Source organism: Eumetopias jubatus, unplaced genomic scaffold (assembly GCF_037043125.1).
Source record: "Eumetopias jubatus isolate StellerSeaLion01/CBP00866 unplaced genomic scaffold, mEumJub1_p1.0 scaffold_10, whole genome shotgun sequence".
Classification (NCBI taxonomy): domain Eukaryota; kingdom Metazoa; phylum Chordata; class Mammalia; order Carnivora; family Otariidae; genus Eumetopias; species Eumetopias jubatus.
In genome coordinates, this window is record NW_028274816.1 from 63,382,326 (window position 1) to 63,395,092 (window position 12,767).

General features: G+C 52.5%; 1 protein-coding gene across 1 annotated transcript; it reads right to left on the reverse strand.

Moving 5' to 3' along the window:
• Positions 1–294: 294 nt before the first annotated feature.
• On the reverse strand, positions 295–11,060 carry LOC114202500 (uncharacterized). Its single transcript, XM_028095746.2, has 5 exons — positions 10,997–11,060; positions 8,647–8,738; positions 5,311–5,437; positions 3,871–4,002; positions 295–1,601 (listed from the first exon to the last, which is right to left on the reverse strand). The coding sequence occupies exons 1-5, from the start codon at positions 11,028–11,030 to the stop codon at positions 295–297; spliced, it is 1,692 nt and encodes a 563-aa protein (XP_027951547.2). The 5' UTR covers positions 11,031–11,060.
• Positions 11,061–12,767: the final 1,707 nt, after the last annotated feature.

Genomic DNA, 12,767 nt, shown 5'->3' on the forward strand with positions numbered 1-12,767 from the left:
TGTAGATGGAGGTGTCTGGCGCATCATAGGGTTCAGAGGATTAATGGCCTCTATCCATTACTGCCAGTGGCCCCAACAGGATGGGACAACCGAAAATATCTCCAGCCACTCCCCAAACATCTCAGGTGGGGGCCACGTAGAGCTGTCCCCTGAATGAGGACCCCTGGTCGGCTAGGGAACCTCTGATGAGAGGCGCAGGGAATCTCCACTCACACAGTTTGCATCTGTCATTGTGACTTCTCTGGGGATTACGAAGGCGTGGGTCCTGGCTGAAGGCTCCCTCACACAGGGAGCTCACTGTCCCTTTCTAGCATGCACTTTCTGGTGGAGCACCAGGGACGAGAGCTGCTTGAAGGCCCTCCCACATTTGGGGCATGGGTGCAGTTTCCCTGTGGCATGGATTTTGCGGTGATTGGTAAGGGTAGAGCTGTCGGTGAAAGCTTTCCCACACTCAGAGCACACGTAAGGCTTCTGTCCAGCATGCATCCTCTGGTGTCTCTGAATGCTTGACTTACACCGCAAGGCCTTCCCACATCCCTCACACTGGTAAGTATGATTCTCTGTGTGGCTTTTCTGATGCTTGAGAAGGGCCGCCCTGCGCCGGAAGGTTCTCCCACACTCCCGGCATTGCTCCGGGGGCCCCAGCTGGTGGACCCTCCTGTGTTCCGACAGGTGGGAGCTATTCCGGAAGTACTTTCCACACTGCTCACACTGGTAGGACTTCTCCTCCTGATGAATCCGATGGTGCTCGAAAAGGTGAGAGTTGCATCTGAAGGCTTTCCCACACACTTTGCAGTGGTACGGCTTCTCTCCTGTGTGAATTCTCTTGTGCTCCGTCAGGGAGGAGCTGCGGCCAAAGGATTTCTCACACTCACTGCACTGGTAGGGCTTCTCCCCAGTGTGCACCCTCCGGTGACGAGTGAGCTTCGTGCTCTGCTTGAAGGTTTTCCCACACTCCTCACATTTGAAGGGCTTCTCCCCCGTGTGGGTCCTGTGGTGGCTGCTCAGTGTGGAGCTGCTGTTGAAGGCTTTCCCACACTCCTTACACTTGTAGGGCCGCTCTCCGGTGTGAATCCTATAGTGAGTGAAAAAGTAGGAGCTGTGCCGGAAGGACTTCCCACACTCGTCGCATTTGTGGGGCTTCTCTCCCGTGTGGATCCGCTCATGCTCAATGAGGTGGAGGGTCTGGTTGAAGGTTTTCCCACATTCTTTACATTTAAAGTGTGCCTTCCCCCTTTGGATTCTTGGACGACCATGCCTTGGGAAGCCTGGCGCCTGTGTTTTTCCATTAATATCTCTTTTCAGGGTCTTCTTTCCTCGAGGGGTGCTCTGGGATGTCGTTGGTGGTGGTGGACGACCCAGGCATCTCGTCATGGCCGTGGATTCATGCCTTTTCTTTCTAGGGAGGATTTTTTTGCACGAGTCTGCGGCCAGCCTGGGGCCAGCTTTTTGCTTGCTCCTCAGGGGCCTGTCCTCGGTTTCCAAAGTCCTTTCCGTCCTAGCGCCCCTCTGGGCCATTTCCTTTGCCTTCCCCAGGGATGGCCTCGTAGAGGTGCCTGGCTTTGGAAATGTGGTCTTCGGCACAAGCTGTGTCTTCTTGTCTGAAAGGGATTCAGAATGTAAATCTCTCTCTCTTTTTTTTTAATGCCATTGTCTTTATCTTTGGTTGAAAATGTTTTGTCTCAGTATAAAATACATACAAAAAAAGCATACAAATCATAAGTGCATGGTGTGATTAGAATTCACATCATGCCACCAAAAAAAAAAAAAAAGGTAATTATGTGAGGGGATGAGGGTGTTCTCTAACTTTATTGCCATAATCATTTCATTATATATACATGGATCAAATTATCATGTTATGCACCTTAAGCCTACACAGCATTATATCACAATAAGCTCACACAACTCTATCCTAATAAGGATGGAAAAAGAAAAGACAGCCAGTTCAAATGAAATGGAAATAAAGTAGGAAAAAGAATCAATGCAGAAATGAGTCGGCACAGAAAATAGAAAAAAAAAATCCTCTATTAATAATTACTTAGAGATGAGTAATGAAATGTTCCAGAAATAAATCAAGAGTTGATCTATAGATTGAAGGGAAAAGTGATACAGAATGTTCTGTACTAAATGTAACTATTTTATAAGCTATCATTTATAGTCCGTGAACCCCGTGCGAGTCAGCGGCCATGCGTTACCCCAGAAGCATGGTTAGTTCTTAATGTTCCCTTATCACTAAAATGATGTGATTCTCTCTGTAAATAAGTGGAATAACATATTTTTGTGAGTCTAGCTAGGGGAAAAGAGAGAATTCACAAGGTGAACTCATTCATCTGTCCAGCGCAAAGATTAAGATCGAGAAACAGAACCCTAGAGCCACCCTCCTCGACCCCAGCCCTCAGTCCATTCCCTCCAATGACCCTCTCCCTCTTGGAAATCGAGACCCTGACATCCAGTAGCATAGATTGGCTTTGGCCCCTTTTGTACATTATATAAATGCAACCTTATAGCATGCACCCTTTGGTGTCTGGTTTCTTTCACTAAACTGTTCTCTCTATGAGATTCATCTGGATTGTTGCATGCAGTCGCAAGTCATTCATTTGCATTGCTTATAGGGTCCCATAGTGTGACTATACCACAATGTGTTTAACTTTTTTATTGTTGATACACATTTAGGGAGTTCCCTCTTTGGGACCATTAGTAATTGAGCTGCTATGAACATCCCCTGCTCAGCGGGGAGTCTGCTTCTCCCTCTCCCTCTGCCGCCCCCCTGCTTGTGCTCTCTCTCTGTCAAATGAATAAATAAAATCTTTAAAAAAATTGAAACTGGGGAAATAAAAGCTGGAATGAGAAAGAGGCTTACTATTATTGTTATTTTAATGAAAACACCTGGTTACTCCTTGGGTTTTTTTTTTTTAAGATTTTATTTATTTATTTGACAGAGAGAGCACAAGCAGGGGGAGTGGCAGAGGGAGAAGCAGACTCCCGGCTGAGCAGGGAGCCAGATATGGGCCTCGATCCCAAGACCCTGGGATCATGACCCCAGCCGAAGGCAGAAGCTTAACCAATTGAGCCACCCAGGAGCCCCTCTATTTGGGATTCTTATTAAATCCATGTATTATCTTTATTTTTAAAGTTTTATTTATTTATTTTAGAGAGAGAGAGTGCTGGAGAGCACACGGTGGGCAGGGGCAGAGGGGGAAGGAGAGAGAAACTCTAAGCAGACTCCGCGTTCAGCATGGGGCTTGATCCCACGACCGGTGATCATGACCTGAGTGAAACCAAGAGTCAGTTGCTTAACTGACTGAGCCACCGAGGGGCCCTTAATTCCATGTATTATCTTAAAGGAAAAACTCTCTCTCGATTCTCCTATATGCTGGAGGTTCAGATGCTGATGGGGGATAGTTTTGCTGCCCCAGAAACGTGCTGTTGTTTTTCCAAGTCAACAGAGGGCTACCCAGGGGTGATAATCTTAAGGATTTATGTCCAGTGCTGACCAGCCTGCACCAAAGAACTGCTGTGAACATCTTTTTAACAACAAAGACATCGACACATGCATACAAGGAGGAAAGTGAACAGATGCTCGCTGAAGCAAGCAGGGAAAAACCCTGGGGAGGGGACTGAGGGCAGAGCCAGCAGCCAGTGCAAAGGCCCTGAGTTAGGGTGTCAGTTGATGGCAGCCTGAGTCTGATACGGAGGCTGTGGTGAAGGAAAGAGTGCAGGAATGAGATCCCAAGAGGCCAGAGTAATGGAAAAGTGTTCCTGGAAGGAAACATGCCCTGCAGGCTTCTCCCTTCTCCTTACACGCCTCAGCATGCTGCGCCTTTGGGGAGAATTTCTCGTGGAGACTGCCATGGCGTCTCTCCTACTCACCTGTGGAGATGCAGCTCTCGCTGATCCCAGCACCGCCTTGCTGGGGGGCTCGAGGGACATCTCTCTCCTTGACACAGGGCTCGTCTCCTTGCTCTAACCTGGTGATCAGCTTGGGTTTGAAGAGCCGATACCCTGCTCCAGAGAAGGAAAGAAGTGCTGGATGCCTCCCAGACCCCCACTCCAGACCAAGAGTTTGCACAGAAAGAAGAAGTGTGTTTATGTTCTGTTCCCAATTCCAGAGTGTGGGTTTCCTACACACACACACACACACACACACACACCAAGCAATTCTCTCCAACACAGCTGGGGTCCTACAATTCAACTCAATTCTGACACTACCTGGAGGTAGGGTTGCATCCCACAGGCTCCCACAAGACTGACACTCCCCCCCCCCAAATTCAGACACCAATCACAAGTCCAAGTTGTCACCTGTCCCTCTGACTGTCAGGCTATGGATTGGAGGTTGCAACCGACCCCCTTCTTGGGTTTGATGAATTTGCTAGAGCACCTCACGGAACTCAGAGAAACGTCTTATTCACTAGATCACCGGTTTGTTATAAAAGAATATAACTCAGGAACAGGAGATGGAAGAGATGTATAGGGCCAGGCGTGGAGAAAGCGTGTGGGACGTCCGTGCCCTCTGACGCCACACAGATCTCCACTTGCTCACCATCCTGGAAGCTCTGTCCTTCGGGGGTTTTGTGGAGGCTTAATTACAGAGACAAATTGATTAAATCATTGGCCATTGGTGACTGATTCAGCCTCCAGTCCCTCTCCCCTCTCCGGAGGTCAGGGGCGTGAGACTGAATGTTGGCTTCCCTGGTAACCAGCCCTCATCCTGAGGCGTTATCCCAAAGGCACCTCATTAACATAGCGAAAGACACCTTTATTCCTCTCACCAGTTCAGAAATTCAAAAGGTTTTAGGAGTTCTGTGCTAGAAACAGGAGGGAGACCAAATATATATTTCTCATTCTAAATGACAATAGCGCAATGATACAAAGGACCTCCAGAGGGAGCATAGGGAAACTGCCTCGCCAGCCTCCCCCTCCCCATCACACCAGCACAAAGTTCTATGGGGGGGTAGCCCCGTGGTCCCCAGAGAGCAGAGCCCACCCTCAAAGAGCACGACAGCCCATCAGCCTCTTCCTGTTGCATTGGCCACTGCGAGTGGTTTAGCTGTGCTCACGTGACCGAAGCCAGCTCCAGTGAGAGCAAAAGTCAGACTTTAGGACGGAACACCCAGGGCCGACCATGCGACCATTTCGGTTGCGAGTGAATTACAACGCCGGTGCCTCCGAGGCTGCTCGCGGCTGTCCCGAGACCGCAAAAGCAGACGCAGGTTTAGAGGGAAGCCAATACCACCAAACCTTAGTGCGCCGAGACCAGTCCTAGGGCAGAGCTCATCCAAGGCTTCTGAACTGTGGGGGCGCTGTCCTTACCCAAGGAGGCCAGGTTCCCATAGTTCTCCAGCATCACCTCTCTGTACAGGTCCTTCTGAGCAGGCTCCAGCAGCTGCCACTCCTTCTGGGTGAAGTACATGGCCACATCCCTGAAGATCACAGGTTCCTGAAACCCAAAGCCCCGTTGGTATTCACCCAGGGCCTGGTCCTTCACTTGGCCCAGGACAGTAGGTGGAAAGCCGACAGAAGTTTGGGCTGTGTTCAGAGTCCTGTGTTGTGTCAGCTTGCAAATAAGGCCTGGGCTCCTTCACCCTGCCCCATATCCACACCCTTTGCTACGTGGCTGCGCGGTGCGCTCCTGTTCCGAATCTTCGCTTGGCCATGGAACTTGCTGTGGCCAGTGAGGTGTCGGCCAAGTGTGATAGAAGCAGAAGCTTCAGAAATGCTTGTGCAATCAGCACTGCCTTCTGTCTCGTGCCTCTCCCGCCCCCACGAGTGAGGCTATGCCCAGGCTAGCCTCAGGACGATGCAAGATAGTAGAGCAGTGCCGAGTCACCCCAGTCCTCTGAGAAAAGCCACCTCAGGCGAGCTGACAAGCCAGAGTCCACCCAGCACATGAAGGAGCCCCAACACCAGAGAGCCACACAGCCAGACCCTTATGGCTGTGTGCTCCTGACTGTCCATGAGTGGTGGTGTTGTTCACACAGCATTCTTGTGGCCATAGAGCACACTCGGAGTGTTCGTGTGTTATGTGAAGGGATGAACGAAGGGATGCTATGAATGTTGGAAGCGGCCCTTTCACTTGCCAGTTGGATGGCCACCTGGGGATCTCTGTTTCCACTGAGGTATACATCGATACCATGATGGTTAAGAGCATAGGCTCCAGGGCCAGACTGCCTGGGTTCGAATCTTGGCTTGGCTACTTAGGATCTGTGTGACCTTAGGCAAGTGACGTGAACTCTGTGCCCTCATTCTCTTATCTTAAAAATGGGGATAATACAGTACCACGTCCTGGAGTTGTGAGGATTAGGTGGATGAAAATAGGTAAAGAAATTAGCTCCGTGCCTCGCACATGCTCAATGCTCAAGAAATGTCTATTATTCTAAATATTTGTTTAAAAGGGGAGGGGATTCTAGTCAATGGGAGAAAGAATGCAGGCTTGGAGAGTAGCTTTATTCACTCATGTACTCATCACGGCCTGGCTCTGGATCAGGTGCGGAGGGCCGGAGGTGCAGAGGAGTGCAGGTGCAGGAGGGCGCAGGTGCAATAGGGCAATGGAGCACAGGTTCAGAGGGCTGCAGGTGCAGAGGGGCGCAGGAGCACAGGTGTGGAGGGTTGCAAGTGCGGAGGGCTGCAGGTGCGGAGGGCTGCAGGTGCAACAGGGCACAGGAGCACAGGTGCGGAGGGCCGCAGGTGAAGAGGGCCGCAAGTGCAGAGGGGTGCAGGTGCAGAGGGGCGCAGGTGCAACAGGGCACAGGAGCACAGGTGCAGAGGGCTGCAGGTGCAGAGGAGCACAGTGCAGAGGGGCACAGGAGCACGGGTGCAGAGGGCTGCAGGTACGGAGGGCTGCAGGTGCAGAGGGGCACAGGAGTACAGGTGCGGAGGGCCGCCGGTGCAGAGGGTCGCAGGTGCAGAGGGGCACAGGAGCACAGGTGCAGAGGGCCACAGGTGCAGAGGACCGCAGGTGCAGAGGGCCGCAGGTGCAGAGGGGCACAGGAGCACAGGTGCGGAGGGGTGCAGGTGCGGAGGACCGCAGGTGCAGAGGGACACAGGTGCAGAGGGGTGCAGGGGCTGTGGCCGCAGAGAAATCCCCGAAGGCACGGGGCGTGCATTTCCCAAAACGCTGGGAAGGGCTGGAAAGGGAAGGCCCTGCAGAGCATTGCCACAGTGTGCAAGGAGGAGCCGAAGCAAAGGGAGCGGCTGGAAGGGGAGAGAGCAGAGCAGACAGGGGACAGTGTTCGCTCCCGGAGTGGGGTCCGTGCCCCTCAGTGTGGGGGCCGGACAGAGGGCTCTGCTGCCCGCCTGGCTGCGTGCGGGCTGGGGCCTTGCCTTCTGGCGCCTCAGTCTCTGCATCTGTAAAATGGTCGGGATAAAGAGTAGTGCTGCCTCCTGGCGGGGGAGTGTGAGCATTCAACGGGACAGTCCAAGAACAGAATCTGTAACAGGGCGTGGCGCTTTAGTAAGGGCTGGAAGCTCAGCTGCTACAACTCTTGCCTCATCTGGTTTCTTAAAACTATCTGCTTTCATACAAATGTAAACGCTGCTTTTCCAACAGGAAACATCCCGCCTCGGTGCGGTGCACACAGCTGTAGCGGTTTCTGGCAGGGCTGTGACCTCTAGCACTTTCCTCCTCTGCAGGGCTGACCGGTCATGGTCCCATTTCATCCTCAGGAGGTAGCCTCTGTGCTTTCTGCATTCTACAGATGAGGAAACGGGGCCAGAAAGCACCAGTAACTTGCCCCACTCGTTATGATGAGACACAGAGGTGGGGGGGTATGGGGTTGTCAAGTAGAGATGCCAACATACCCTTCTTGGGGGACAGGAATCTGCCACCATTCACGTTACAAACCCTTACAGGCCAGGCGCTTTCTAAAAACAGCACAGATGCGAGTTCATTCACTCTTCAGAATAACCCCTGGGCCATGGTAAACCTTGTAGCCCCATTTTACAGATGAGGAAACTGCAGGGTACCCAGAGTTGTTCAGGAACTAGTGCCAGGTCTCACAACTGTGAGTGGCTGAGGGGGGATGTGAACCTGCAGTCAGACTCCGAGTTTTCGCCCTCAGCTGCACCAGGCTGGCATTCACAGCTGGGAGGCACAGAAGGGCCAGGAGGGTGGGGCCTGCACTTAATGCCCCTTTCTTTGCAAAAGCAGCCCATCCCTATTCCAGGGTTTCTCGGCTCTGCACGGGTGAGATCATTTGGGGGCCAGATCATTGTGTGCTGTGGACTGCAGGACGCTGAGCGGTGTCCCTGGCCTCTACGCCCCCCTTCAGGGCTGACACCCAAACACGGTTTCAGCCACTGCCAGTGTCACTGTCTTGTCCCAGCCTTCTGTTCTCATGGTTGCATCACACAGCGATAACTACTCTGAAGAAAACTAAGCAAGGCAAGGCGTTACGGAGTGATGAGGAGGAAGTGAGCAGGGGGGCTTCCTGGAGGAGGCGACATTCCAGCGGAGGTAGAAATTAGGAAAGAGAAGAAGGCAGGAAAGAGGCCCAGGAAATCCAGTCCCCACGGGATGGGGCCATATCCTTTTGTGGAGGTGCAAGGGGGGCCCTTGCCACCCGAGGGTCTCTGCCGGGCAGAGAGAGTGGCAGATGCGCCTGACCTCTCAGAACTGAGGGGCCCTCTGGTCAAAGGGAGAAGGCTTACCGTGCTCCAGGCCGGCAGGAATCTGACTGGCATTTTCCCCTTCTTTTTGGAGAGCTTCTCTGAAGTAGAAGCAGGGCTCTGAGAAGGCAGGACTGGGAAGGAAGAAGGAGTAATGAGGTAGGGAAACTCAATAAAATCCCAATAATGAAACCCACAAGAGCTAATATGGATCAAGACTTGCTGTATGCCAGGCCGTCTTCTAAATACTATCCAGGTATCACCTTATTTGGTTTTTCATAATAACACTACAAGATGGCTACCATCATCATCCCACTTTACAGATGAGGACCCGGGCACAGAGAGGTTAAGACACTTGCTCTAGGTTGCACAGGGGTGCCCTAAGACATGCGTTAAACTGCATCCCAAAGGTCAAAAGGGAACAGGCAGGAGATGCCAGTGAGTGAAGGGGCTGGGGTAAGACAATGGGGGCACTGGAGTCTGTGGTGGACTAGAACTCCCAGGATCTCAAATACTCAAATTTGAGAGAGGCAGAGAGACCAAGACCAAATCAATACACTAGAAAATACCAGAGAGTGACAGACATCGTGACAAAAATAAACTAGGTTGGAATGAAGGTAAGTCCCTGGATGCTGATGACTTTGTTTTGACCTTCATTTTGAGAAGGAGATGGCCAAGTGAGCATATGATGGGAGAGCATTCTTGGGCAGGGAAACAGCATGTGCAAAGGCCCTGAGGTGGGATGTTAAAGGCAAAGCTAGGAGGCCAGGGTGGCCGGAGTCTGTTGAATTGGAGGGAGAGAGATGGGTATGATGAAGGCAGGCCAGCAGGGCCCCGTCCCTTGGGGCCACTGGGAACCCTATATAGAGTTTGTATCATTCTCCAGCTTGAGAGGTCTGACAGGACCTGATTCTCATTTTTATAAGATTCCTTGGCCTGCTCAACGGGGAACAGTTTGGTGGAGGCAGGAGTGGAAGACAGGATACCACTTGGCACAGAGCAACAGTAGTTTGGGCCACGTTTCTTCCTGGATCAGAGTACGTGGGTAATTTCCTGAGGATATGAGGGAAAGTGGTTTCTTAGATTTTAAAACACAGCATCCCAACACATCTTGTTTCTCTGGCTGATCTGTTGGTGAAAGATCACGCTCCTGAGCATTTCTGCCCCCAAAATGAAAACACACATTCACACAAAAATCTCTATTCGCAATAGCCAGCAACTGGAAACAACCCCGGTGTCCCTCCAGGGGTATAGCTACATCACGGAACCCCACTGAGCAATAAAGAGGGACGAAGTGAGGGTGCCCCCAGCAGCCCGGATGGCTTTCCGGGGCACTGTGCCGAGTGGGAAAAAGCAAATCTCAGAAGGTCACTGGCTGCATGGTTCTGTTGATACAAGGGTCTCAAAATGACAGAATCACAGAGATGGAGAAGATTTGTCACAGCCACATGGGGGAGAGGGAGGGACAGTGAAGGGGGCAGCTCCAGGGAGATCTCTGTGGTGACAGAACAGTTCTGTATGTTGACTGGGGTGATGGTCACACTCAGCGACAAATGTGAGAACCTGACCCTAAAAAATACACATGCATTGGGTCAGGATGTATTTCCTCATTCAGTGTTGTACTATCACTGCTTAAGACATGACCATTTGGGGAAATGGGATGAAGGTCCATGGGACCTCTCTACTATTATGGCAACTTCCAGTGAATATAAATTATTTCCACATAAAAAGTGGTTTTTTAAAAAGATTTTATTTATTTGAGAGACAGAGCGTGAGAGAGAGAGAGAGAGAGAGAGAGAGAGATTACAAGCAGGGGGAGTGGCAGCGGGGGAAGCAGGCTCCCCACGGAGCAGGGAGCCCCATGTGGGGCTTGATCCCAGGAGCCTGGGACCATGACCTGAGCCGAAGGCAGACGCTTACCCAGGCGCCCTACACAGAAAAAGGCTTAAAACAGGAAGCATCCCGGCAAACCCGAGAGCCCTCCCTCACCCAGCCACGCTGCCAGCAGGACCCCGAACTGGCCCACTCCTGCCCTGCCCATCCACCAGCTCCTTGGGTCGGACCTCCATCATCTCCCACCTGGATGACTCTGTGGCCCCCTGAATGGGCAGCTGATTGCAGGGTCATAATGAGGAGCGCAGATTGCTTCTGGCTCCCCGAAGACACCCCTGCAGGCTCTGAGCAGAGGAGTGCCCAGGATCCACTGACAGGATGTTGGCGTCGGGGAGATTCCATCCCGGGTGCCCCTCTGCACCCTCCCACCGCAGGAGAAGCCAGTGGGTGGTGTGTGGGGCTGGGGGCCGGTCTCCAGAGTAAATCCTCCCACCATCACCAGGCCCTAGAGGCCTGCCCCCCTCCCACCTGCCCACAAGTTTTCCACCCTGTCTCTTACCTCCTTTGTCAGGTAGCTGGGTCTTCACCTCCATGGTCCCCCTGCGCTCTGCGGTGCTGAGATGCAGTATCCTGTGCAGCACAGGCCTCTCCTAGGGGCAGAGACCAGAGCAATTAGTGGATGGGACGTAGTGATGGAGGGCCCAGGTTCTAGTCCCAGCACTGGGGAAGCCGGGTGGTCTTGGGCAGGTGACATCACCCCCCCCCCACCGTTTTGTGTCCTCAACTGTGGAGGAGAGGTGTTAGCCACACCTCCCTCGTAGAGTTGCCTTCAAGGCCAACTGGATGGTTTATGGACAGCGTGTGGCATGGCGCCCGGCAAGGCCAAGGCCAGAGCTCGTGGGGCCTGGGGCTTGTGACACAAAGTGCTGAGGCCCTGACGGTGAAGCTTGGTTACCCAGGCATCCAGGGGGCCTCTGGTGCCTGGCATACAGCAGGCACTCAATACATGTGGCTCTTGGCTAGTACTGGTGTTCCTGTCTTTCTGGCCCTGTTCTGAAAGCTACAAGGCAGCCTGACAAGGTGCTTCAGAGCTGGACCTCATCTCACCTCCTCCTCCTTCCCGGCACTGTAGTGAGGGCAAGGCCGCCGGTTACAGGACCCCTCACCACAGCCCGAGGGGGGAGGCCCGCGCTGCCACGGTGTTGCTGCGGAGGACCAGCCCTGGGATCGGGGACCCTGGCCTGACCTGGGAAGGAAGGGCCAGCAGTTAGGCAGGGCCATGGGCCAGTCTGTCCAGAGGGTGGACAGGGCGTTCCGGCCCGCCAGGCACCGGCTGTGAGAGCTCCAGGATCAGGTTGGCCCTAGTTAATAACAACAAGCACACAGCAACCTGAAACTTGAATTTGAGACAAACGAATAAGTAAGTATGTCCCAAACACTGCATGGGACACGTCTATATTAAAAAATCATTTTTTTTTTTTACTTATTTGGATAAATTCTTTTTTCTTTTTTCAAAAATGTAAGCTCCATGCCCAACATGAGGCTTCGACCTCTGAGATCAAGAGTTCCAGGCTTAAGGAACTGAGCCACCCAGGCGCCCCCCTGAGTCAGTTATTTTTAAGTATAATATGGCAAGTTCCATGCAATAGTTGGAACATATTTATACTAAAATGTAATTCACTATTTATCTGAAATTCAAATTTAAGTGGGTATCCTAGTTTTTAGGAGTGTCCTATATTTTAAACTGGCAACACACAATTTGGGGGTTTTTAGCCTCTTTGCTTCAGCTTTGCCCGCCATAAAAATGAGGCCATTAAATGATTATACATGAGAACTCTATTGTCCAGGGATGATGGCAGCACCTTAGCCAGAGTGCAGGCGGTTTCTGTGCTGGTTACAACATACTTGTTCTTAGGGGTGAGGGGTCCTCGTGCCTCAGCCCCCCATTCTTCCACCTTCCCTGCCTCACTGTCCCTGCTGCTGTCAGCTTTTCCAGTTGGGTCTCGATCCTGTCTCACCACATAGCCCTCCAGGACCAATCTAGCCCCTGGACCTGGGCCAGGCCTTCCAGGGAAAGGCCAAGCTCAGTGCTAGGGGAGATCCACGGGCCACAGACGTCATGCTCTGGAGCAACTGGGGCACAGGTGCCTGGCTCCGCGGATCAGGGGTGGCTGGGCAATGGGGGCCGGGCACAGGCAGCAGCCACGGGACTGCCCTCTATGCCGGGGGTCTAAATCAGCAAGGGTTTCCCCTCCACGGCAGCCGGCCCACCGGGCATGGGCTCGGTATGCTTGCCCAGAGCGTCTCCTTGGAGCCTGCACGGGTCAGGC